General features: G+C 37.5%; 1 protein-coding gene across 1 annotated transcript; it reads right to left on the reverse strand.

Annotated features, from left to right (window-relative positions):
- Positions 1 to 156: 156 nt before the first annotated feature.
- LECT2 (leukocyte cell-derived chemotaxin 2) lies at positions 157 to 15,809 on the reverse strand. The gene is made up of 4 exons (XM_004686517.2): positions 15,632 to 15,809; positions 5,487 to 5,583; positions 3,951 to 4,102; positions 157 to 352 (listed from the first exon to the last, which is right to left on the reverse strand). The coding sequence occupies exons 1-4, from the start codon at positions 15,807 to 15,809 to the stop codon at positions 186 to 188; spliced, it is 594 nt and encodes a 197-aa protein (XP_004686574.1). The 3' UTR covers positions 157 to 185.
- Between the last annotated feature and the right edge of the window lie 9,369 nt (positions 15,810 to 25,178).

The following is a 25,178-nucleotide window of genomic DNA, read 5'->3' on the forward strand; positions in this document are numbered from 1 at the left end:
AGATGACAGAAAGATCACAGTGCACCAAGAAATTAGTTGACACTCAAACATCAAAGTGGCAGTGAGTTCAAATCAAAATGCTATCCCTCATATTTCACTTGAACAGATTTCTTGAAAACCAGGCTATGCATCCAGGCTTTTAAAGGATGTCTTTCTATTTAGAAGATTTGGTCATTCATTTCCATTTATAGATACCTTGTAGGATCACTCAAATCACAGTTTTCAATATGTATGTGGGATTGTATGCCAGGATGAACTTTCTGCAAGGGCAGTAGCATTCCCAGTTTTTCTCCCTTTTTGATAGAACCTTTGTATTTAATTGGCTTAATGTAGAACATTTTAATACAGAAACCTAAAAGAAAAGAAGAAATAAAATTATTCACAATCTGGGTTTTTTAATCAAAGTTCAAAAAAATAAAAGCAGAAATGGATAAAAGGACAAAGGAAATGAGTATTAATTGAACTCAATAAGGAAGAAAAAATGGAGTAATGGGGTCTAAAATTACAAGATGCCCAAGGGAGAACAGATTCAAATAAAATTTAATAAAGTCTTGGAAGAATAGGAGAAAAATACTAGGTTGCTGAGAATGGATAAGAAGACAAATGAGTATTAATTGAACTTAATAAAGGAGAAAATGACAAAATCTTATCAAAAATGAAGACTAAAATTACAAGATGCCCAAGGGAGAATAGATTCAAATGAAAATTTAATAGTCTTTGATGAATAGCAGGAAAAATACTAGGCTGCTGAGAAAATTGACCCAAAGCAATGTCAACTCCAAGGCATACTTAACAAAATTATTATATATTAAGGACTAAAGAAAAATGGAAATAACTGGCACAAGAATATAAATATTCTTAAATTTCAAAAGAAGACAGGTTTTAAAACAAAGCCTCCACCAAACAGAAACAGAGACTTAGTATAATACCATAATTATAAAAAAAAAAATATGACAATGGTGAGATAATACAGGTAATATCTGTAAATGTTGGCTGTTAAAGAGATTTTTGTATTGGCTTGGAAACAAAACCCTCTTCTATACATGTCTGTAAAGCACAGTAATTGTGGGCCCTCCCTGGTGGCGCAACAGGCTAAGATGCAACTCTGCAAGCTGGCCACAACCACCTCAGGGCAAGCTCCATCCCTCTCCCCAAGATGACTCACAAGGCACAGCAGACACTTCCCCCTACCCTCCCACCCCCTGTCTCACCCTCTGCTTCCCTCAGCAGTATACTTAATGTGGTTACTAGAAAATTTTTACTTAATATGGGTACTAGAAATATTTTTACTGTATTTCTTCTGTATTGTACCGCTATTGAAGAACTAAACAAAATTAAATAAGATGTGTCTTGTGTACATGTATTACATTAAAGGTGTTTAAGAACTCTACAATTACTATAACAATGAAAGAAGACTTAAATAAACGGAGGGATATAACATGTTCATTAATTGCTTTTAAAATAGTTGTTCTTCTTGATTGATCTAAATATTCAATGCAAACCCAGCTGAGATTTTGGTGGAACTTGACAAATTGAATCTGGATTTTAAACTACCAATAATTGCCAAAGCAATCTGAAAGAGGAGGAAGTTGGGAAGTTTTACTACTAGTTTTCAAGATACATTTTAAAGCTATAGTAATTCAGACAGTTTGGCAATTGTACGATATTAACAGATTAACTGAAACACAATAAAAAAAAATAGAAAAACCAGAAACAGACCCACATATATTCAGACCCTGATTTATGACAAAAGATACTGTGGTAGAATAGAGAAAAGGAGTCTTGTCAATGGTGCTGAGTCAATTAGAAATCAAATGGATTAAAAAAAAATTATCCCTGTGTCACTCCTTACATAAAAAGCAGTTCCAGGCATATTTGAATAGGAAGGATGAAACAATAAAGTTTATAGACAAAAATATATAAAGGACTATCTTCATGTGACAGGGTGGACAAATGTATCATAAGCAGGTTAAAATGTGGTGATAAAATAAAATACTACTAAATTGGACTGCATTAAAAAGAACTTCTATTCACTAAATTAGGGGGAAAGGCAGCTAAGAGAGGAGATATTTACATAGAGCTGGCAAAGAATTTATATCCAGAATATGGAAAAGGCTCCTACATACCAATAAGAGCAAAACAGGCAAGAAGAGACAGTGAAGTACTTAGTAGGTATTTCACAGAAGGTAATAACAATGTTATCAAAAAATATGAAAAAATCGTTCAATTTCGTTAACCCTCAGGTAAAAACAAATTAAACTGAAATGAGATGCCATTTCACACTCATCAGAATGGCTGAATGGAAAACAATAGAGATAATACCAAGCCCTACATGTAGAGCAACTAGAACTTCCACACGTTCCTGGCAAGAGTGTAGTTTGAAGCTATTACCAAAGTAGCCTAGAGTCAGGACTCCGATAGCATTTGCTAACTGCCAAGTAGGTATATTGATTTAATTATGCATTCTGGAACTGGGGAGATAACACAGGGTAAACCTGCAGATACATCAGACCCATTGTAAGGTTGACTAATGAAAAACTACATTGCTCACTTGACTCTAGTATGCTTCGGTCTCTCTGGTGAACCACAGTGATCTTTTGGGTCTCTAGGAATCAGTGTCAGTTTTGAGTGAGTATCCAGTAATTGCTGAAGAACTTAATTCTCACTCACCAAAGTGCAGTTATCCTTCTAAATAGCGGCACATCCCTCTGGGAATGACCAGAATTACAATTTTTTTGCTGTGTGACCGAGCCCTTCCTTAAGAGGACTTGTCCTCCCCATCACTCCAGCTAACTGTCTCTTCATTTCTAGGGTCACCATTTTTAGGGAACACTGCACATCTCTGGTTCTGAGGAAACTGATTACTGCTTCAGTTCTGCTGCCTGTTAGGTAGCCAAGCTAATTTTGACCTTGGCTATTAAGTGGATCCTGATTGTTGGCAGCAGTTTCTCTTGTGATTTCAGGCCTAAAGAGGTAGCCACTGTCTAGGTCTTCAAGGATGTGAGAGCTTCATCTCAAAGTTCTTCTCACTGACATGGCAAGGGGGGTACCCTCCCACACACATCCATATACATTCATTATAAAATATCTACAAGAAAGTTCATAGTTTTTTCATAATCACCTAAAAATGGATACTAGTTAAAAGCCCACCTAGAGAAAAATGATTAAATTGATAATCTACACCCATAATGGAATGCTATACATCAGTAAGGATAAAGGAACTAAAACTATGGGCAAAAACATGGATGAATCTCACAAATAAGATGTGGCATGAAAGAAGCTACACAAAAAACACTGCATGCTGTGGATAGCATTTTAAAAGCAGGTGAAACTAATATATGGTGTTAGCAGTTGGGATAGCAATTACCTTGCTGGGAAAAATGATTAAGGATATCAGGATGCTGCTGATATCCTTTTTCTTGATCAGAATGCTCATTACACAGTTATATTCCCTTTGAAAATTCATGAGCTGTGCACTTAGTTTTTGTATACGTGCTATGTGTATGTTATAACTCAGTAGAATTAAAGCAATTAAAAAACAACCCCAATATCTAGAGCTGGAGACCCAGCTTTGTTTAGAATAGAAGCTTTTGGGAATCAAAGATCACTGTTTTCAAATTGTGGCATTTGGATAAATGGACATATCAATTACAGTTAATATTGCTAAAAGTTATTTGTTTATAGATTGTTAAGCAGAACCACATGGAACACAGGAAGAAAGTTATTCAGTTAATTATAGAGTTTCTTTGGGTCTGTGCTAAAAGTTAGGGAAAGTGGTGGAACATCTTTGAAAATACAGTAGTTATTTTTGTTTGGATCCCTATATCCTCTATGTTCTAGGTTTTACTATTCTGATGGGAATATGGTACTTCTGTGGCAGTCCATGAATGCAATGGAATATGCATTAAGCAAGCATCAAACATCTCCTAGGTATATATACTACCTCTTACCTCCTCCAGATATCCGAACACCATTATTGATAGCATTTTTATTTTTATTTTTGTAAGGTTTTTCTTGCCCCACAATCCTTCCAGTGAAAGGTGCATACACAGTAGCTCCATCGGAGCACAGGACATCCACACCCTGATGAGGCTTGTGATTTCTGGGATGTAAATAAGAATGAGTCACTGCTCTGGGTACTTAATTGCACAGCAATATGATAGAACATTATTCTCAGACTAGACTTTCAAAAATTGAAGCAGCCAGAAATGTTAGGATTTCCAAACCATGGTGAGGTTTCTTGATTCTGTTTAGCCCAATTTTATTCTTCTTCCCTGCAGATAGCAATAATCATGTTGTGAATATTAAAGCTTTAAAAATAACTCTCAGTACAAAGGAAGCCTTTAAAAATGTTATATATTATTATTATGTAGCATTTTGGGGAAATGAGGTAATCTTTGTAAGTAAATTTTATAGATGTCTTTCATAGCTATCTGGAAAAGTATTGTCTTTTTATGAAATCTATCGTAAAGGGATCACCTGTTACCCTAGTCTTGTTTATCTCTCAGCAATCCAGAAGTCCTCATAAACATCATGTACTGCATATGGTATTTCAGTTTCAATGCAGTAAGTGATACTTCTGGATTTGTTAAAGTGTACAGAACAAAACAAAATTATCTAGTAATCCTTACTGCTTTCACTCCCTCCTGCGCTGACCACCTGTTCTTCCTTCTCATAGTTTTTACCTGGAAAGTCAGACCCACCGGGATTGATAGAATTACATGTTAAGCACCATCAAGTAGGTACCAAGTGAGTAGACAGTGAGTTATTGTTAAGTCCAGTGGGTATGCACAAATTGATTATTAAATTCGGCAACTCAAAGACCATTTTCTCTTATTTCTTAGCTCCATTCCAGATACCCATATTGCTTTGTAAGTAGTATTTGTATAAGTGAAAGTTCCACTATAATTAGGATGGAGATCAGTGATGAAATTGCACACATGACTATTTTATTAGAGAATGATATCCCCAGGATGGTGCTGTGTATTACTGAAAATTCACAAAACTCACATTTCCTGGAGGAACTGGCCTCTCAGAGGCTGGGTCAGTACAATATGGTATGATGCAACTTGAACCCCATGGCCTGAACCCAAGTCCAACCTTTAATAACTCCAACTGTGTCTGTCTGTTAACCCTTTGGTGCCTCAGTTCAAATTCCTCATCCACAAAATGGGATAATAATGTTGGATCTTCACTTTGGAAAAAAGAAAGGGTGAGATAATCTAAATATGAAAACTTTGAGAGGGTAAACGCAGGGTTTGTGCCCCTCTCTTTTCTTTATTCCATGTTCTGTTCCTACTTTAGAGCCCACAGTTGAAGCAGAGTTCTTGAAAGTTACTCCAAATGCAGTGATATAATGGGTGTCCTTTCTGAGCTCCCTGCCGTCTCTGGGGGATGATTATGATCACTCAAGGAAATGTAAGGCAAGAATACCAACAAAGAGACTTAGAGCCAAGAGTCTGGTGTTTATCTGGGATATTCCATACCTTTGAGCAGCATACTGGCCACAGCCATGGTCGTCGCATGTCCTGATCACATTGGAAGACTTCCCTGCACATATATTAGCCCACTGTCCAGCCTGTACTAAGGAGAAACAAGAGAAGCAGATTTCCTAGCATCACATATCGCCAGTATCCATTTGCTTTATGTCCCAGTGGATTCTGAAAATTCTGCTCTCACTGTAGTTTTTTCCTCACTTTCTGTAGTTTAAATCAGGGAAGGTTTTCTTCTGACTCTTGATGTAGATGTAAAATTAACCATTGCCTTCACAAAATTCTGTTTTATGCCACATAAAGTATGTGTAAATGTGTTTGTTTATAATCATTAACTTCCATTATGATAGTTTATTTCAAATTATCCACTGATTAATGGCATAAATAGTGCTTTTCAAATTTTCTTTATTACTGACATGACATAAGCCTGTGTTTAGGGTAAGCAAAATAATTCAACAGCATGATTCACAGAAATGATTCTAGAATTTCTAAATTACTTTGAAATGGTCCTTGATTGTTAGTCCTCATAATCAAATCCAAGAAGATGATTGAATTAAAGGAGTAATAAACTGAGCTAGCAAAGTTTACTTTATACTAAATACATCCCTCATATTTGCAAACATGGAAGAGGGAAATTGTCAGAAGTAAGAACATGTCAAACCCGCTTAACCTAGTGTGGAATGAGAAGATTAGTTGGAAAGACAGTAGAAATTATTATGTAAAGCTTGATCTAGCAGTAAGACTTGGAGGAAGAGGCTAACTTTCTCAGTGCATTTTGTGTAAACGTTGTTTTAAGTGCTCATTAATTTAGGAGCCACTTAACAAATGTTCAGTTGAATTGAATTTCCTGGACTTCCAATGTTAATATTCTTACAAAGATGCAGTTAGCAAACTCATCATTTCTCTTCAAAACTAACAAAACCAGAAGTAAAACCAAGAATTGGCTAATTTGACTGTTGTTTAAAAAAAAAAGTTAACTTTTCACTAGTATATGTGCTTTGAAGAGAAGCTATCGGGCATTTGGGCATTTCAAAAATGTATTTTTAGAGGGGTTCAAAAGTCTTATACTTTGGAGCCAGTCTTCAATTTGACACCATGATCAAGCTATAATACTATCACTTGGCAAGTAATTTTTATCTACTAGTCAATTTATTTGTTAATTTATATTTCTCACCCACTGTGATTATTCAGAGTCCTAATACTCACCAGTCTCGGATTCAGGAATTTTCTAAATCACAATCTTACACAAACTTTTTACCTTTTATAATTTTCCATTTAAGTCCCCAACCAAGATTGAACAACATTTCATAAAGTCACCTCATTCCATGGTTGTTTCCCTCATTACAAAACCAAACATTCAGACAATGATTAAGGACCCCCTTTCATCTAGTCTTCCTCTTCCATTTTTAACAACCAAAATTTGGGTTTTAAGTGTGCTATTAATGACTTAAGTCTATCCTTACATGAGTTTTTAAAAATTAAACAGGATTCTGAAAATGTATTTTGAACTTACCAGGTGAAATCCAAACAGCCAAAAACAGGAGTCCTATGGAAAGCATTTTGTCACTTGCTTCTCTTATATTTCTTCTTGTGAGAAGAGTGTTGTCCCTACACTCTCTTTGAAGAATATTCACGTTTGAAGTGATATTTTCTAGCTGTTTAGCCTTCCAGTTGTCATTTCTTTAATTCGGTGTGACACACTCAAAAATATAAGAATGGAGCAAATCAACTTCTAGTGTTCTATGTACAGGTCTTCATTGTTGGACCTATGTAAAAGCCTTTAATCTGAAGAAGCAGCTAATTGTATTTGAAATGTTCACTAAATATTAACAGAAAATGATAAGGTTAGGAGCTATGGTGACTTTCCTCTGGGCTGTGGCTGTTGAGAGAATAGCAATGTGAATAACTGAATATTTGTTACTGTTAGTAGAGCTTTCTTTCCTCAAGTAGCATAGATCTCAGAAAATTACTATTAAGATGTGCGACACCCTAAAAAATATACTTTAGTGTTTCCCTTATGTTTATTTATCAGTTTAGTTTCACCTGTATAATATTTGCCTGCAGTTTTCACTGGTCAAATTTATATTTATTTACTTTAAATAAATGATTTTACATGTTTTTGTAATAATGATAATATTGACAACATCCATCAGAAGGAGAAATGATGAATTAAGACATAGTCACTTCACAGAGTATAATGATCAGAATGTAGCATAACAATTCAAACAAAGGCAGTCTATCTATTTTCACATGCTTAGATATGATTAACAACTAGATCTACAAATAACTGTTGAATTGTATGTGTATAGTGGCACAGAGAGTAAAAATGGGAAAATATACATAAATTAAAATATAAGCTACCTCTGAGGAAGAAAAAATAGAATTGTGGAGGGGTATGCAGAGTTCTTAAACTGTAAAGTATTTTATAAAAAGAAAAAGATGAGAAGCAAAGTGTAAAGATGTTAATTTATTATTTCATTCTCACTAGAGCCAAGAGACAGAGTGCTGTATCTTCAGGGTGTCTGCCTCAGTATCCTCCTGCCTATTCAGTCATTGGTGGGGAGAAGCCAGAGGAAGGCACGGCCTTTGAAGCAGGTGAGATGATGGATTTCAAAGCACAGAAATTGGAGGCCCTGCTCAATTACACTCACTAGGGGAGATCCTAGGATCATCTGTGCATTGCAATGATTTTCACAGAGCTTTTAAAAATAATACTTTATGTCTTTATATTTCAAACATACTGTTAATGATAACTTCCACTGTGAACTTGTATATAATGAACCTGAAGGTAGAACATTTGGAATTTCCCCAAGGAAATGTGAATTATACCCCAAACTTCTGACTCCAAAGTCTTAATCCCACCTTTTCCATCATGTTGTTTATTCAAAAGAGCAACTGTCCCTCAAATGAAAGATCAAAATCTTTCTTTTTCTAGCTGAATATCCAAAGTGCCCTAGCTCACTGATTGCATAGTGAGGACCTCTAAACTAAAATGTTCAGATGATTGCACCATGACAGAGACCTTTTGATTAGAAACACTGATTGGCTTATCCACAGCTTTGAATGACTTCTACACTAATTTCAGTTTAGAGTAGCAATAATGGCAGCCCATGCTTACTGAGTGCTTGGTATTTGCTAAGTACTCTCCTAAGCATTTTGCATAGCTGATTTTATTTAGTCTTCAGGAGCTGTAGAAATAATTATAAATCCCAGATGAGAAAACAAAGGTGTGACTTAATTAGATAAATTCATTGGACATCAGGCTGGGAGAAAGTAGTCAGTCTGAAATTGACACCTATGAGGAAGGGAATAGGCTTGCTCTCTTAGAATCATCCAAACCAGTTCTTTCTTAGGAAGCTGATATTATCCAGACAGTGGCTCTGATTTTATCCTTTAGGAACATCTGGCAGTGTCTGGAGATGTTTTTGTTTGTCACAGCTTCAGGAATGCTGCTGGAGACTTGTATATAAAGGCCAGGGTCACTCCTAGATTTCCTAGCATATACAGGCCAGACCCCTCGACAAACAATTATCTGATCCCAAGTGTTAATCGTGTCAAGATTGAGGGTATATCCAATATTTAGTTTGTAACTAGAATGAAAAATACATTGAATTAAATTTGTCAAGAATTACTGACTGATTTAAAACTTCACAGGGGACATTAGCACGTCAAATTACTTGGATCATATTCCTTAATTATTGGATACAGTCGTTAAGCTCCACTATATTTAAGGAGCTGGGAATTAAAGTGAACATAAGGTTGCTAACTGAACATTTGTTCTAATGAAATTGCCTAGTGTCCATTTAGAAGTGATCTCCCAGGGCCAGAAGTCTCTGTTATGGCTGTTGGTGTATAATCAGTGATTGTGAGGACTGTTCAGATGATTACTACAGGACACATCTTTTGATTAGAAACACTGATTTGTTCATTGACAGTTTTGAATGGGATCTGTATTGTCTTCTATGAGCTATACTTCCTCACAAAGAAATACATGTGAATACAGTTACTTGCTGGGTTACAATAAACGAAGAACATTTAACTTTGGCAAGATACAGTTAGTTGTCAACGTTTTAAGTTACCTCTCATTTCTCCCTCATGCCTCATTCCTTACCCATTTTCTTTTTCTTAGCACTTTTACTAAAGGTAGAACAAGGAGTAGAAAAATTCGAACTGGCTGTAATTCAGGCTTCAGGTTAGTGGTGATAAACTGTTTTGCATGTATTTTTGGTGCATTCATACATACCCGAGGTCTTTTGATTGGAAACTAACTGAAAGTCACTTGCCTCTTTCAGCACATTATTCTCACCTCCTATTAAAAAAGCTTGAGATAACATAGTATAATAGAGGTCAGTTAATTGCAGGAGATTCATCTCTTCCTGTCTTGTCACTGCTTCTTGGTAACTATGTCTTCTGCTTTCAAGGAGCCAAGGACTGAGTGGATACTGAAATAAATATCAAATTGAAAAGGTTGGCCATATATTAATATTGTGTGTTTATCTTAATCAGTTCAGGCTTCTGTGTGGTTTATAAAAATACAGAAATGTGTGGTTCACAGTTCTCAAGCCTGGAAGTCTAAGATCAGGGTGCCAGCATAGTAAGGTGCTAGTGAGAGTCTTCTTCCTATTTGCAGAGATCAGCTTCTCACTTTAACAGAAGATGTGGCAGAAAACTGTGTGTCTCTTTTATAAGTGCACTGATCCCATTCATGAGGGGCTCCACTCTGGTGATTAAGCATCCCCAGAGACCCACACCCTAATATCACCACACTGACATTCGGATTTCAGCTCAAGCATTTGGGGGAGCTACATCTTTCAGACCATAGTCATGTTGGTTGATATAAAATCATTAACAGAAAACAGTAGAAATAAACTATTTGATCAAGATGGCAGAGTTATAAATTTGAAGGTGAACTTCCATTATAGAATCCTTTTCCCCTCAATTTAAAAACACAAAACTATGGGAAAAAAGTTTTAAAGGTATAATAAAAATTGGAGCAACTTAACTAGAAGAAAAAAAAGCCTGGGGGCCCAGTACCCACAGACACCACTATCTACATGTATGGAAGGTAGTATGTCATTTGGGGATTATTAAATTTGTGGGGAAAACCAAAACTAGAAACAGATATAAACTAAGTCAAATTACTGCCACTTATGTGTCATAAGTATAAACAAATGTCCTAGGTATAAAGAATTTAGGATTTTTTTTTTAAAAATCAGGCTCAATACAAGGACCATGAGAAAGTCTTTGCTGTCAACCCTAATACAAAGCCTTAGTAAATGTTTGTAGAATTCATTTGAACCACATCATATTCCCATCATGTGGAAATAACCATTTTGCCTTCTTCTTTAATAGAGATCAAAAAATTCCAAGTACTTAGCTTGAATTGCACTGAAAAGGGCTAGGGGATCCCTGGAGACTTCTGGTAATATTAGTGCTCCTATCTATAAGCACAGCATGGAGCTACCCTTCCTGAAAGTCAGTCATTTCAGTGTTTCTCCAGTTAAAACCAGAGCAATTGCTTGTTTTGTTTGACTGTTTGTTTTTTTGTTTTTTTTCATTTGGTGAGGCATTGGGCTGATGAGACCAGTGCCGTGAAAGAGGGTCAGTTCTCTCTTGTCCTAGGACCCCATGCAGAACCTTTAACCCAGGTCAGCATCTGACAGATGGCTTGGGATTGTTCACAGAGGGAATGAATTCAAACACATGAAGGAATCAGAGTGTGTGTTTTTACTCAAGGGCTGATACCTACTTTCAGGTTGCTGGCAAGTGGAATTGGATTTGTACTTCAGACTGTTTCCAATGTCCTCTGACTAGAGTAGGCTAAGCGAAGCTCTGAGAAGACAGTATAAAAAGATGACTGTATTATTGTTCTGTGACAATTCTGGTGGCTTATACAACATGTTTGTGGGATATATACTACAAAAGGTCTCGGAAATCCATGTTTTGATCCCAAGACCCTTCCTCTGTTGTTGAAAAAAGATATTAGAGATGCTTATGTTGATATTGGTAGGCAAGCATCTCTCCTTGCTAGTTGCCTCTTCTGTTATCTTCTGTCTCATAAACCATTAATCAAAGAGCTCTTGATTTTCTTTTCTTCAAGCTAAATATATCCTTTCTTTTCTTTTTTGGTGTTCAGAGAAATAGCTGTATTTATTATTCTGATTGTATTAGTCGTATATTCCTAAAATTTCAAAAAAGTATAAAACAAATCCTCACTAGCATTTTAGGTGTATGTGTTTCTCTATTCTTATCTAATCTAACAGTCAGTGTTGTAGTAGATCTGTGTCATCTTCAACTCAGCATAGCACTGAAAGTTAAATACAAGCAAAGACTAGGAATTTTAATAGACCAACAAACAACAGAAGAGTTAAAGTGTCAGGTTAGTCTGAGATCTTCTATTTGTGTAAAATTTACATAAGCCCATTGTGGTTTTATTTGTTGTAGGAGTATTGGGTGAGGGCATGACGATCATTTTTTTAGTACCTTTGATTTTTAATTTGATCTCAAGTTTAGAGCCCTTTGTGGCAGGGTTGGGATGATGTACTGAAAGACTGTTGGCCTGGGTGACCTGATTGTATATCCTGGCTCTCTCCCTCTCTCATTCTGTATCCCTGGAATGAACCTACCCAGAAACAGCAATTTATCTTAAGACACTGCTTTATTAACCAAGTATATTCAGAAACCTGAAATATGTCCAGAACTGTTCTACTAAAAGCTACCTCATCATGATTAGTGTGAAGAAGGTATTGCATACACTTTGGCCAGTGGAAACCTTAGATTAATGATAAGTCCTATCATCTCTGATTTGAAAATGCTAGATCATTTACATCATCCATTTTTCTTGCCCCAACCCCTTTTGTCCCTACTTTATCTTTCTCTCTCTCTCTCTCTTACACACATACAGAGAGATCCTCTATGCTCACAGGGAATGGAAATAGTGATAAGTATGAGACATTAGTTACCAATGCTTTGAGAGGCAAAGTAAGCAAGGAATAGAATTTTATTACAGACATAATTTTTAATATGGAGAATTATTTCTAACTTTTCTGATGTGTAGGGTAGTTGACATCCTAGAAGATAAGAACCAAAAGAAGCATTTCCTAATAAACCATTTTGTTTTTTCACTGATGGAAAAATGGGTGGGGCAGATTGTGAACCCTATGATGGAGTATAGGTTCAATTTCCTTTAATTGAGTTATAAATGACTAAGGGTGAAAAACTCATTTTATGAAATGCAGGCATAACCTACATTAAACAAACCTGTGTTTGTTTTAAATGTAGTACTTCAAGGGTGGAGGGATAAGACCAGGGTGTTTCTGGCTAGAGGCCTCTGACAAAGTATTACCTGAGTCAGGTGGCCATTATGTAGTACATACATGATTTCTTCCTGTCTGTGTTCAGTGCAGGCACCGCACCAATAACCAAGCATGATATTCTGTCAAACTTTACTTGGAGGCATCCTCATGATCTTGTTCATTACAGAATCATTCCTTAATATTAATGTATTGAAGTTAGCATATAGATTAAAGTCTGTTTGTCATCCATGATTGAGATGAATCTACCTTAATCCAAAATCTGACCTTTGTTTTTCCATGTTCCAGAGGCATAGAGAGTGATTAAAATTTATCAAGTTACTGGAAGCAAAAAAAATGAAGGGGATGAAAGGACGGGTTGTGGGGAAAGGGGAGATGGTTGAAATTTTCAATAGATGTAATTCCTCTCTCCTGGAAGATGTGCTCCCTTTCTAGTGTTAGAACTCTTGTGAAAGTGGTTTGATGGATATGGAATGAGAGCAAAAAGAGACAATGAATATTGAGGGCTTTTCCAACCACTTGTGTAGCTTGGTTGAAATCCCTTTCCTTTCTCATGATAAAGTTGTTTCTCCCTTGGTTGACATCAAATGGGGTCATGATTCTGGCTCTTTTGTTCACTTTCCGGGTCCCCAGGTCCATGTTTTTCAGCTGGGAGTACTTAGATGTGGGCCAGTAACACAAGAAGCTGCAGAATCAACATGGTGACACTGGGTGTCATTGTTCCTTTAGATTGGGGAAGGAGACAAGAGGAAGAAAATTAGCCATTATATAGAGTACATATGTTTTTTCAAATATCTGCTAATATATTAAATGTTTTTGACATTTAACTCATCTTACATAAAGTCTACTCTTTTAAGGCATATGGCTCTGTGATTTTTAGTATGTTCCCCAAATCATACAGTCATTGCCACTATTACAGAGCACTTTTATCACCCCCATTGAAAAACCATACTTTAGCAGTCACTCCCCACTTCCTGCTAGCTCCAACTGCTCACAACTACTAATCACTTTTCTGTGATCTGCCTGTTCCAGTCATTTCATGTAAATGAAATTATACAACATGCAGCCTTTTTGTGGTGACTCTTTTCCCTTAGTGGAATATTTTCACTGTTCATTATGTTGTAGCATGTTACAGTACTTTATTCCTTTTATGAGTGGATAGATATCCCATTCATTGCCCCATTGAATAAATACCCCATTTTTTATTCACCCATTAGTAATGGACATTTATACTGTCTCCACTTTGTGCTATTATGAATAATTTCCTGGGCCTTCCTTGGTGGTGCAGTGGATTAGGGAGCAGCACTGCAAGCTAGCCACAGACACCTCAGTGCAAGTTCAATCCTCAGGCCCGGAGGTGACCCACATGGCGGGCTCAGCAGACCTCTCCTGTCCTGCCCGCTGCTTCCCTGAGCAGTGTACTTAGTCAGTCTGCCTGTTCTGTGCCCCACTCTGTCTCTGGTGAAGCCTCTCATAGCCCCTGCATTTCTGGCCCCTGCCCCAGTCCTGTATGTATAAATCAGTCAATCAATCAATCTTTTTTAAAAAGAATAATTTCCTATGAACATTTGCCTACATATTTTTGTGTGGGTTTGTGTTTTCAGTTCTTTTGGGTATATCCCAGCAAGTAGAATTGCTGGTCCATATCATAATTTGAAAGTTGACCTTTGAGGAATTGTTAAACAGTTTTTTTCCAAAGTAGCTGCACCAGTTTATATTCAGCCAGCAATATATGAGAGTTTGTTTCTCTACATCCTCACCAAAACTTGTTATTATCTTTCTTTTAATTGTAACTACCCAAGTGGTGCTAAAGTGGTATCTCATTGTGGTTTTGATTTGAATTTTCTCATAAGTAATGAGATTGCATATCTTTTTTTATTTACTTATTGCACATTTGTTGTCTTATTTGGGAACTGTCTCTTTAAACTTTTGTCCAGATTATAATTATTTATAATAATTTATTTACTATTTTGTTGTGATTCTTTACATAAACTGGTTACAGATCTTTGTCAGATAAATGATTTATAATTTTCTGTATCATTATATAGTTGTCTTTTTACTTTATTGATAGTGTCTTCTAAAGTATAGAGGGTTTTTAAATAAGGCTTATTATGTTATTTTTACCCTATGCTTGTGCTTTAAATGTCATCAAAAAAATTTTATTTAATCCAAGATCTGCCTGTGTTTATTGCTAGTGTGTTATAACTTTTTCTGTTGTATTTGTTCTTTGATTTGTCTTGAGTTAATTTTTTATCATGTGAATAGAGTTTAAATTCATTTCTTTATATAGATACTCAGCTCTTCAATATCATTTGCTAAAGACTGTTATTTCCCACATTTCATTTTCTTGACACTATTTCTAGAATTTGACTCTCACTCCTGTCTCGTTGATCTACATATCATCCTATGCCACTCCTGCCTCCTGCAAAGACTTGATTCCTATACAGATACTAACATTTTGTAAAAAGAAATGTATCTCCAACATTTTTCCCCCCCTGGGTCCCTTGCAATTCTACATGAGTACTAGGATCAGCTCAGTTTCAGGAAAACAAACTAAAAGGTGACTGTTAGATTAGGTAACATTTGTAGGTCAATTTGGTGGCTATTGTCATCTTACCTATATCAGCTCTTCCAGTCCTATTGTTATCTTTCTATTTATTTATGTCCTCTTTAATTCTTTTCAAAAAAAGTTTTATCATTTCATGTAGAACAAATATGTAGCAACAAACTCCATTTTTTATTTTCTGAGAATATCATCACTTCTCCATTTTTGAAGGGTAATTTTGCCAGAAACAGATTACTGGTTGGCATGTTTCCCTTGAGTACCTTTCTCCACTATGTCATCCCCCTGCCTTTTAGCCTTCATGGTTTCTGATGACAAATCAACTCTTAACTTCACTGAGAATTCCTTGTCTGGGATGAATTCCCTCTCTGTTGTTGCTTTTTGGTTTCTGGAGTTTTTTTCTTTGTCTTTTGATGGCTTGATTGTGACATGTTTGTTCATTGAGTTTTTTAATATCTTATTGAAGTAACATAGCATTAAACACCTTATAAGCTTCAGGAATCCATATTTTAAGTCAACATCTGTATATAGTACATTAAGTTCACTATTAAAAGTTCAGTTTTGTTCTTCACCATGATTTTTATCCTGTTTCTCCTTTCCCTTCTGCTAACCACTGATTGGCCTTATAGTCTAAAAGAGTATTTTTGTTTTAAGTAAAATATGACTGTTTTTTCTTTCTTCTTTCTACCCCTTTCTCTCTCTCCTGCCCTCTGTAAGTCCCATTATGTGAATATTGGTATTCTTGAGTCTATTCCGCAGGCCACGGAGCCTCTGTTTGTTTTTATTCATTTCTTTTTGTTTTTGTTCCTTAGACTGGATAAATCTTTCTGGTGAGACATTCTCATATTTTGCTGTAGTTTTTAGATGATTTCCTCTGGTTCTTTGGTCTTACATAAAGTAGCTGATTTATAGATTTTGTCTAATATATGCAGCACTTGGTTTTCCTAATTATAGCACCTCTGGGTTGCCCTTTGTCCTCAGCCCTTACATAACAGTTCTATGACTGTATCTGGATATCGGAGCCATAAAAATATAAATGTAAATGCCTCCTCTCATTCTGTCTACTGTGTACCGAGGACTCAGGATCAAAACTAAGGATCAAAACTGAGTTAGGAGGTTATTCCTCCTAACTCATTAAATTACATAGTCTACTTTTCACCACTTACAACCATTAATATTATACCTAAGATTGCTCTCGCGAACTCATAAACAATCCACTTGTCTCTGGCAAACATTTGTTGCTAAAAGACACCCATGGTCTTCCCACAAAATGAAACAAGATCCTGTTAGCCTATGAAATTTAAATTAGATATGAATATTCTTCAGTCAAAGTTTTCTTTATCCCATTGGGTGAAAATATTCAGTCAATGAAGACTCTATACCTGTTCTTTATATAAGTCCATTCTTCAGATGTGAGTCTTGAAATCGTGCCTGAGAACTTTGTCTGAGATTTAATTATAAGAGTCCAGAATGTACTAAGACCTAGTCAGTAGACAACTCTCATTCTATCAAACACTAATAGATCTGCACTGGGCATGTTTCCTCACCTAGTTTCACCATCTGCTAGTACTTTGACCATCAGAAAGCAAACCAACAGAAAGCAAACAGCCCAGGGCCACCTAGGGAAACACAGGCTGAGCTTACCCCAAACTGTGGTAAACAGATGTACTGGCCCACTGAGCATTGAACCCTGAAATCACACCACACACAGACATGTTCAGAGCGTTGCCAGAGGTTACAACACCCACATTCTTGGCACCATTGTTCGAGTTGACTCAGAGCAGCTGAACGTCTTAAACTGAGTGATAAATGAATAGTGACAATGGAAGAAGTGGTGCTCTCCTGTTCAGGGATTAAGTTGTCTCTTTAGCTACTGATACCTCCTAAAAAGTAAATGTCCACATGGATAACTTTCAAGGTTAAAATACCACTGTATTGCTCAGCGGCATTCGCCTTCACATGTTTGATGGGCATTGTGTGCCAGGCACTGGACTAAGTGCTGTGAGAATGTAAAGATAAGTGGGGAGACAGGCAAGCCAGGAAAAACTGAAACCTGAGAGGGATCAACCCTGGACCTGAGCACAAGGAGGAAAGCGGCAGGTGGAGGAGGGCTAGTTGTCTTGTGGCTGGCTATTCTATGAAGTGCTCCAGAGGGGCTTGTAGATCAGGCCTAATCCCACTGTTTGTTTGTTTCCAACAATAAAGATGGAATTTTTGAATTTCATTTGACTCCCAGGAGATCTGGAGTTGCTCCAGGAAAATTTGTGTTGGACACTTTGAGAGAGGATAGGAAAATAATTATTTAAATGCATTTGTGCAAGCAGTAATACACTTGTGTTCTTATCCCTTTTCAAGGTTTACTTTTAGATAGTTCTATGAAAAAATATATGTAAGATATAAAACAGTTTTTCTGTTATTACTAACTATCAAGAAAAGGAACTTGGTTGGACCTATTGGATGTAAAAGACAGAGAGAATGTGACCTTCAGATTGGAGCACCCTACCTAAACTGAAGCTTAGCCAGACAGCAGGGTAAACAGAAGTTTTCAGGGAAAACGTAACCAACCTAGCCTTGGAAGTATATTTTATAATTCCAAATTTAGATAATTTCTTTGTGCTGGAGTTGTTTTCTCTCTCTCTCTCTCTCTCTCTCTCTCTCTCTCTGCAGTGAACAAAAGAGTACACATCTGTATTAGACCATGCTCTCTTGAGCCAGTAGACTGTGTGTGTACTCAGAAAAATAATGTACTTCCTACCCATAAACAAAATATATATATAAAGGAATCATTTACACACCAGTGAGGCTAGGAGAGAGAAGTTATTTTAAAGAATCAGCTTTTTCAGTTGTGGAAACTGGTAATTTTCAGGGTAGGCAGGATGGAGACTCAGAAGAGAATTGATGTTGGAGCTTGGGGTCTAGAGGAGGACTCAGTCTTCCTCGGGCAACTCCCATTTTTTTCTCTTAGGACAGCTGATTGAGTGAGGCCGCCTGCATTAGAAAGGATTAAAGTCTATTCATTTAACTGTTGATATAAAAAATACCTTCACAGAGGTTTTTTTTTTTTACACAATAATATGGGTAATTTAACCATGTCCCACCAAATTGATATATAAAATTAAGCATCTCTGCTTCAGGAATAAAAGGTAGCCATGCGCTTTGACTTCAAGGGTTGAATTAGAACAGAAGCAGTGCATGGCAGGTTGTGGGATCTTTCAGGAGAGTTAAGGAGATTTCTTTTTTTGGTTAATTTATGGAAACCTTGTACATCTAATTACAAGCTGATTGAAATCCTTATGGTCTGTTCAACTTAAAACTTGCTGAGGAGTTACGGAAGAGCACTAAGACAAAATGAAAATGATTGAACCAGGGAAACATCCCTAGCTCTTCATTTCATTAGAATGTTCCCATCTTTGTGAGCATTGTGTATTTTACCAGTGCCAGCCATACAGAAACAGCAGGGCTATCAGAGAAGAGCAAAGGGTGGTGGTTTACTAAGCAAGCAGAACGAATCCCATAAGGGAATATGCATTCATCTCAGCCCAAGGACTCCACGTTTTCATAGTAAACAATAGAGGCTGTGCCAGCTTGTCATTTAAGAGCAATATTAACCGTAAGAGGGATCTCATGCCATGGTTTTTGAAACCAAAAATGTCACCTATTAAATGATTCAGTGTTTTATTCGATTGGTACCAAATATTTTGAAACATCTTTCTTTCTCAAAAGTTACAATTTGTCCTTTCCTAAAATTTTGTTGTAAAAAAGAAAAAAAAAACTTGAAAACATTGCTTTGCCAAAATTAGGATTACATATCAATCTTTGTTTCACAATTCAGGGGACTTCACTCTTTGTATACATCTTTTCAAGAGAGCAAAGCACCTTTTTGTTTTTGCACTTACTCTGTCATTTGTTCCTGCTCCTTGTTGGTGCCAAAACTGAAGCTCACAGTTTAAGGGTAACTGTTTGATCCTGACCCCTAGGGAGCTCGCCTCTCCGTGTAACCTCTTGTGTCCATGGGCCATTTCCCTGAGATGGGCCATTTCCCTGAGAAGGCCACTCATTCTCATACTCTTAGAGGTAGCCTAGGGGTTGTCACATTCACCTAAAGCACAGAATGCCCAGGACAAAGATAGTGCTTTCTCCTGTGAGAGACAAAGTGCAAATCAGAAGCACTAATTATGTTACATGGTGATGTGATATATGAAGTGAGAGGTGATCTGGAACATGGATGGAGAACAAATTACACTAAAGAAATATTTTTAAGCAGGGCAGAGTATGTTGGTAAGTTCTTGTTGATTAGCCTCAATCTGCTGAAATGGGATAAAAGAAAATGTGAATGTGATAAGAAAATCACCATGATCTTGAGAGTCAGCATGGCTTAGACTGGCAAATGCAGGCCTACATAGAAATCTACCTAAAGAACACTAGTTAGAAAGGAAATCTTCAAAAATAGGTTTCCTGCTCTATTGTAAATACTGCACTATTTACGATAGCCAAAGTAGGGAAACAAACTAAATGCCCCCAAACAGATGAGTGGATCAAGAAGATGTGGTATATATACACAAGGAGATACTATTTGGCAACCAAGAAAGATAGACTCATTCCATTTGCAGCAACATGGATGAAGTGGGAGGGATAATACTCAGTGATGTAAGTCAGAAGCAAAAGATAAACAGTGGTTTCATGTCTATGTGGAACATAGAGAAACCAAACAAAGGTCAAGAAAAGACAAACCTGGCAGCAGGGGAAGGGGAGACAAAGGGGTCAAAACAGGGGTGGGAAGAGCTCAAGGGATGAACTGTGGATCTGGGGTGCTGTGGTGTTGGGGAATTTCAGGGACTACACCTGAGGGGACACATCAGATACTGTCCAAAAATTAACAATGATGTAAGAAAAAAAAATACTTCGTTTAAAAAATAAAGAAAAAGAAAGAAATAGGAAGTGAAGTAAAGGGATTCTAAAGCCAGCTCCTGTGACTCTCCAGCTGTCCAGGAGGGGGAGCCAAGGACAGGACAAGTGAGGGCTGGTGAGGTAACCAACCCTGGGCCAACAGACTTGATTGATGGAAGGGCTGAGTGAGTCTAAAACTGGACACAGGAGAGACAAGAAAGAAGCCTGAAGAGAATGTGGGAGCGGGCTGAGGAGCAAAAATCATGAAAGTATGATCTGTGATGGGACTCTCTCCACTGAGCGCCTTCCGCACCACCACAGCCAAGCACCTTGGTGTTGACTTTCCCAAATGCTATTCATGTCTTCCTTTCCTCCTTGAAGCTTCAGCTAATGCTCTTCATTCTCCATGAGGTTCTAGCTGTTTCTAGACTTGCCAGTGACCCTTCTCCAAACATTCTTGGAACTTTTACCTGGGGCACTTCCATGGTTTCAGAATTATAGTTATAAGTGGTACATATCTCAGTTCCTGTGAGAATGGGCAGCTTCTCAGAAGGTGAGAAGAATAAGAATCATATGCTTCTTTTATTTCCCTAACATGGTGAAACACTATTTGAACACAAATATGTTTAATTTGTATAGCTTGACTATCTAGTAAATAAGCAGCATTGCTATGATACCCTTATTTTGGCACATTTTGTCAGATATTTTTGAGAATTGGCAATTTGGTGTCTTTCCAGTCATAAAAAGGTCACAATAGCTGTCAAATAATTCTTATTTCCAGTACTATTTGTCTCTAGGAACTGTTTGGTTTATGGGGGAGGGGATCCCAAGCACTGATTTGCACACTTACTAAGTTTTGGCAGAATAAAAGGTAGTAAGAATCTTTCCAGGACAAGAATTGAGCAAGTTTTTACTCTTTTTTTTTTTTTAGATTTATTTATATGCATACAGAACTGGGGTACAGGCCAGAGGTACAGGGGCGGCAAGAGGCTTCACCAGAGACAGAGGGGGGAGCAAAACAGGCAGATCAACGAAGTACACTGCTGAGGGGAGCAGTGGGCGGGTCAGGAGAGGTCTGCCACGCCATGTGGTCACCTCCGGGGCAGGTGGGAATCGAACTCATGTGGAAATCGAACTCATGTGGAAGTGGCTTTAGCTTCTCAGTGCTGTGCTTTAACCCGCTGCGCCACCAGGGAGGCCAAGTTTTTACTCTTTTTTAATGTGTTAACTAGCACCTTGCAACAAGTCAATATTGCAGGATAGCTTATAATTGAGGGACAATTAGCGTATTATACAGAGAGAGCATAGCTTCTTGACCTGGACCAAAGTGGCCACCAAAAGACCCGGCACACCTCTATCTAGCTGGTGGCCTCAGGCAAAGCACTAGCTCCTTCTGCCTAGCTCCCTAGCCAGGAGACACAGAGGTGAACTTTGGGGTTAAGCAGTATAGAGCTGTGGGAACTGCTGTGAACAGCATATGTGCATGACTGTCTTGTGACTTTCCACTAGTGGGTACCATTGAGCAGTTTTCAGCGCCTTGGCTCTCCCCTCCTCAGAAGCTTGCCTACATTTCTCATCCAGAATGATACATTTCAGTCTGAATCGGTAAAGAATTGTGAAAGTTGGTGGTATAATGACTCCATCAGCTATTCTAAAGATTTTTTCCTGACCCTCTGGTTTTGAGTCAGGCCTGTTCTGGATTTTGAAGTTTTGCCATCACAGCCTGTTGCTATCCAGAGTTCATCTTTTGTGGAAGATGACGATCGTTAAATACAGTGCTCTCTTTTTAAGTAGGGCAGTTAATCTAGCTATGAGCCTGCCGTGGCTCTGGGACTAATTTTTACAGGCAGATTTCAGAGATGACTTAAATTTTAGACTTCCAGAGACAAGAGGGAAGGCTTAGGAATATTCTAGTAAATTATCTTGTTTTTACAGAAACAAATTGGATCATAAAGGAAAAGTGATTGGCCCAAAGCCACTCAGCTTCTCAGGAAGTGAGGTAGGACCAGAACCCCAGAGTAAGTATGAGGCAGAGGTAGACCCCTCAGCAAAGTGAGTTCTATCAACCTTCGTTCCTTTCACTTTCTCCTGACACATTAGGCAAGGTGGAAGCTGAGTGAGTTCCAGCTTGCACTTTTAGTCTCTCTTTGTGTCAGCATCCTCCATTTTGCCTTCATTGGCTTCTCATTTTGGCCAAGTGCTGGGCTAATCCCCCATACCACATTACTTCTTATGTCATTCCCAGTCTACAGTCCATGCTCACAGGAGTGGACTCTGGGCCAGCACCCTGGTCTCAAGGCCTACCTCCCATTTTTCAAGAACTGCATGGGTGAGGACAAGTGGTATACTCTCCTTGAACCTCACTTTCCTCTGCTAAACTGGGGACAATAGAACCTTTACCATTTAAGCCACTTAGCATAGGAGCTGGCCCACAGGAAGCACCCCAGACATTTGTCCTCAGTTATCTTCATACTGATATTCAGTGTGAGAACCATCTAAATGTTCTATTTTCACAATTACAATGTGAATGAACTATTAAAAGTGTATATAGCTATCATTGTGTTAATAGCTGTTGCTCTTGCCTCATAAATTATACAAGTAATATTTTTGTGAGAGGAACATAAACTGAAATGATAGAATTATAAAAAAAATTCTATGCTGGTTTTCAAAAATAGTTTACTTTCTTGTGATGCCTCTCTACCCTCAAATTTAAAAAACTCAAAACAAAAGCAAAATATTCCAGATAAAAGGCAGCATCACACTTTTTCCTGAAAGTCATTTTTCTTTTCTTCTAAGCCTTGGCACTCTACTTAGAGCTCAGACCAAATGTGCCTTTTGGCCTTAGAATCTTTCACTTCTTAATCTGTAGGAGATAATTAATTGTGGTTCGTTTTTCTTCACAGAAGGGGACAGTAAAGATCTTGATTCCCCACACTGGTTAATGTAGAGAGGTTCCTCTGAACAGGGCATTAGGCTTGGTGACAAAATACCCACATGTTTCCAAGTTACATAAGCCCTTGCTGTCTTGGCAGCCATCAGAGACAACCTGTGGCTTCTGCCTAAATCCCCTGTGCTAGTCTCAGCATTCAAAGCAATAGCTGTTTGCATTGGGGTACATTTTAATCCGAAAGCTGGGGTTCTAGATATAAATAGTATGCACAGTTGGACAACGGCATTACCATCAGGGTGAGATCACTTCCAGGAAAACACTGAAATGGAGCAATGGGAATACCATCTGGCCTTTTAACAGTTGCATTTCATTTAGACTTGGACATCCTTCATGAAATAGAGGCTGTATTTATTAATGACTTCAGTTTCCGTGCAGTGCACTCATTTTAACATGAAAAGCAGGACCTCCACAGCCTCATCATTAAAACTACTATGTTTAGTGTATGGATACAAAGCTCATTTTATTTAATAATTGCTTGTCAGCCTGTTCCGCCCTGGTCTATCCAATCTCACCTTTTACTCCACCAAAGCAGAACAGCCAAAGGGAATTCTTTTGCTAGGGAGCAAAGTTTGTCTTTTTTGTTGTGGGTAGTGATAGGCTAGGGCTAGAAAAATGTCCACTAAAGATCAAAATGTGGATCTTTTTCTTTCTCCCTTGTAATTTCCATATCTGGATATAATTTTAATTTTCCCAGTGGAACAATGAAACCCTCAATTTTTTCCCTTTTTTTCATTCTCTGTTGGGTACATGGCCAACCAAAATAAAGACTGTTCCCAGTCTTCAATGGAGTTGGATGTGAAAGTAACTAAGTTCTAGCCAATGGAATATAAGCAAAAAATAGTACTTGCAAATTCTAGAAAGTGCCATTTAAAGGAGTTTGTGAAATCCCTCTTCTTTTCTCTGTTCTGTGTTTGGAATGTGGAGCCTATGGCTGGAGTTACAGCAGCCATTTTAGACCTGGGGTGACCTTTAAAATGGAACAGATATATAATGTAGCAGCAAGTCTGTGGAAGATCTTAATTCTAGACAGCGAACCTTCAGAATACTAAGGAAAAGAGTACCAAAACAGTGATGTGAATAAAAGAAAAATACACTGCTTCCCAAATAGGCCAGAAATGGCTTACTTAACAAAATTTAATCGATATTCTGTTCCTTTCTGGACGATGCAATGATTTTATATGCTTTAGCTCTCTGCCATATTGTATTTGAACTTTTATATGTCTTTTTTTTTTTTAAAGATTTATTTATTTATTCATACAGAACTGGGGTACAGGCCAGAGATGCGGAGGGTGAGAGGATTCACCAGACACAGAGTGGGGAGCAAAACAGGCAGATCAATGAAGTACACTGCCGAGGGGAGCAGCGGGCGGGTCAGGAGAGGTCTGCCACACCATGTGGATCTCTTCCGGGGCAGGCGGTGATCGAACTCATGCGGGGAAGTGGCTTAAGCTTCTTAGTGCAGTGCTTTAACCCGCTGCACCACCAGGGAGGGCCTGAACTTTTATATGTCTTAAAGCCATAATATATTATTATGTGATACAGTTGAGAGTCATTTAGATTTACCCACATATTTTTTTTCTTTGTTTCTTTCTGTATCTACAAACTTACATCTGGTTTTCTTTTCCTTCTACCCAAAAGATACTTTTTAGTATTTCCCTTGGTGAAAACCTGTTGGAGAAAAATTCTCTTATTTTTTTATTTCTCTGAACTTTATCATGTCACCATTTCTTTGAGTATGTCATTTATTATGTGGTTTTTGTGAGTATAGAATTCTAGGTTTGCAGTATATTTTCAGCCCTTTGGGCAATTACTATTAAATCCATTCATGTTCCAGTGTCTTTGGCTCCCAATATTTCTGTTTAGAAGTCAGAAGTCAGCTCTAAGTATAATAGTAGTTACTTTGCAAGGTAATCTAATTTTACTTGTTTGGATTTTTTTGGGTTTTTTGTTTGTTTGTTTTTGGCTGTTCCTAT

The sequence above is a fragment of the Condylura cristata genome, unplaced genomic scaffold (assembly GCF_000260355.1).
Source record: "Condylura cristata isolate star-nosed mole 26May11 unplaced genomic scaffold, ConCri1.0 scaffold00021, whole genome shotgun sequence".
In the NCBI taxonomy this organism is placed as follows: domain Eukaryota; kingdom Metazoa; phylum Chordata; class Mammalia; order Eulipotyphla; family Talpidae; genus Condylura; species Condylura cristata.

Excerpts from the sequence above, each read along its gene's own strand:
- LECT2 (XM_004686517.2), bottom strand. The coding sequence starts at position 15,809 with ATGAACAAACATGTCACAATCAAGCCATCAAAAGACAAAGAAAAAAAC. Across the intron at positions 4,103-5,486 it reads GGCCAGTATGCTGCTCAAAG|AAATCACAAGCCTCATCAGG; the intron begins GTATGGAATATC and ends TTTACATCCCAG. Across the intron at positions 353-3,950 it reads TGTTCGGATATCTGGAGGAG|GTTTCTGTATTAAAATGTTC; the intron begins GTAAGAGGTAGT and ends CTTTTCTTTTAG.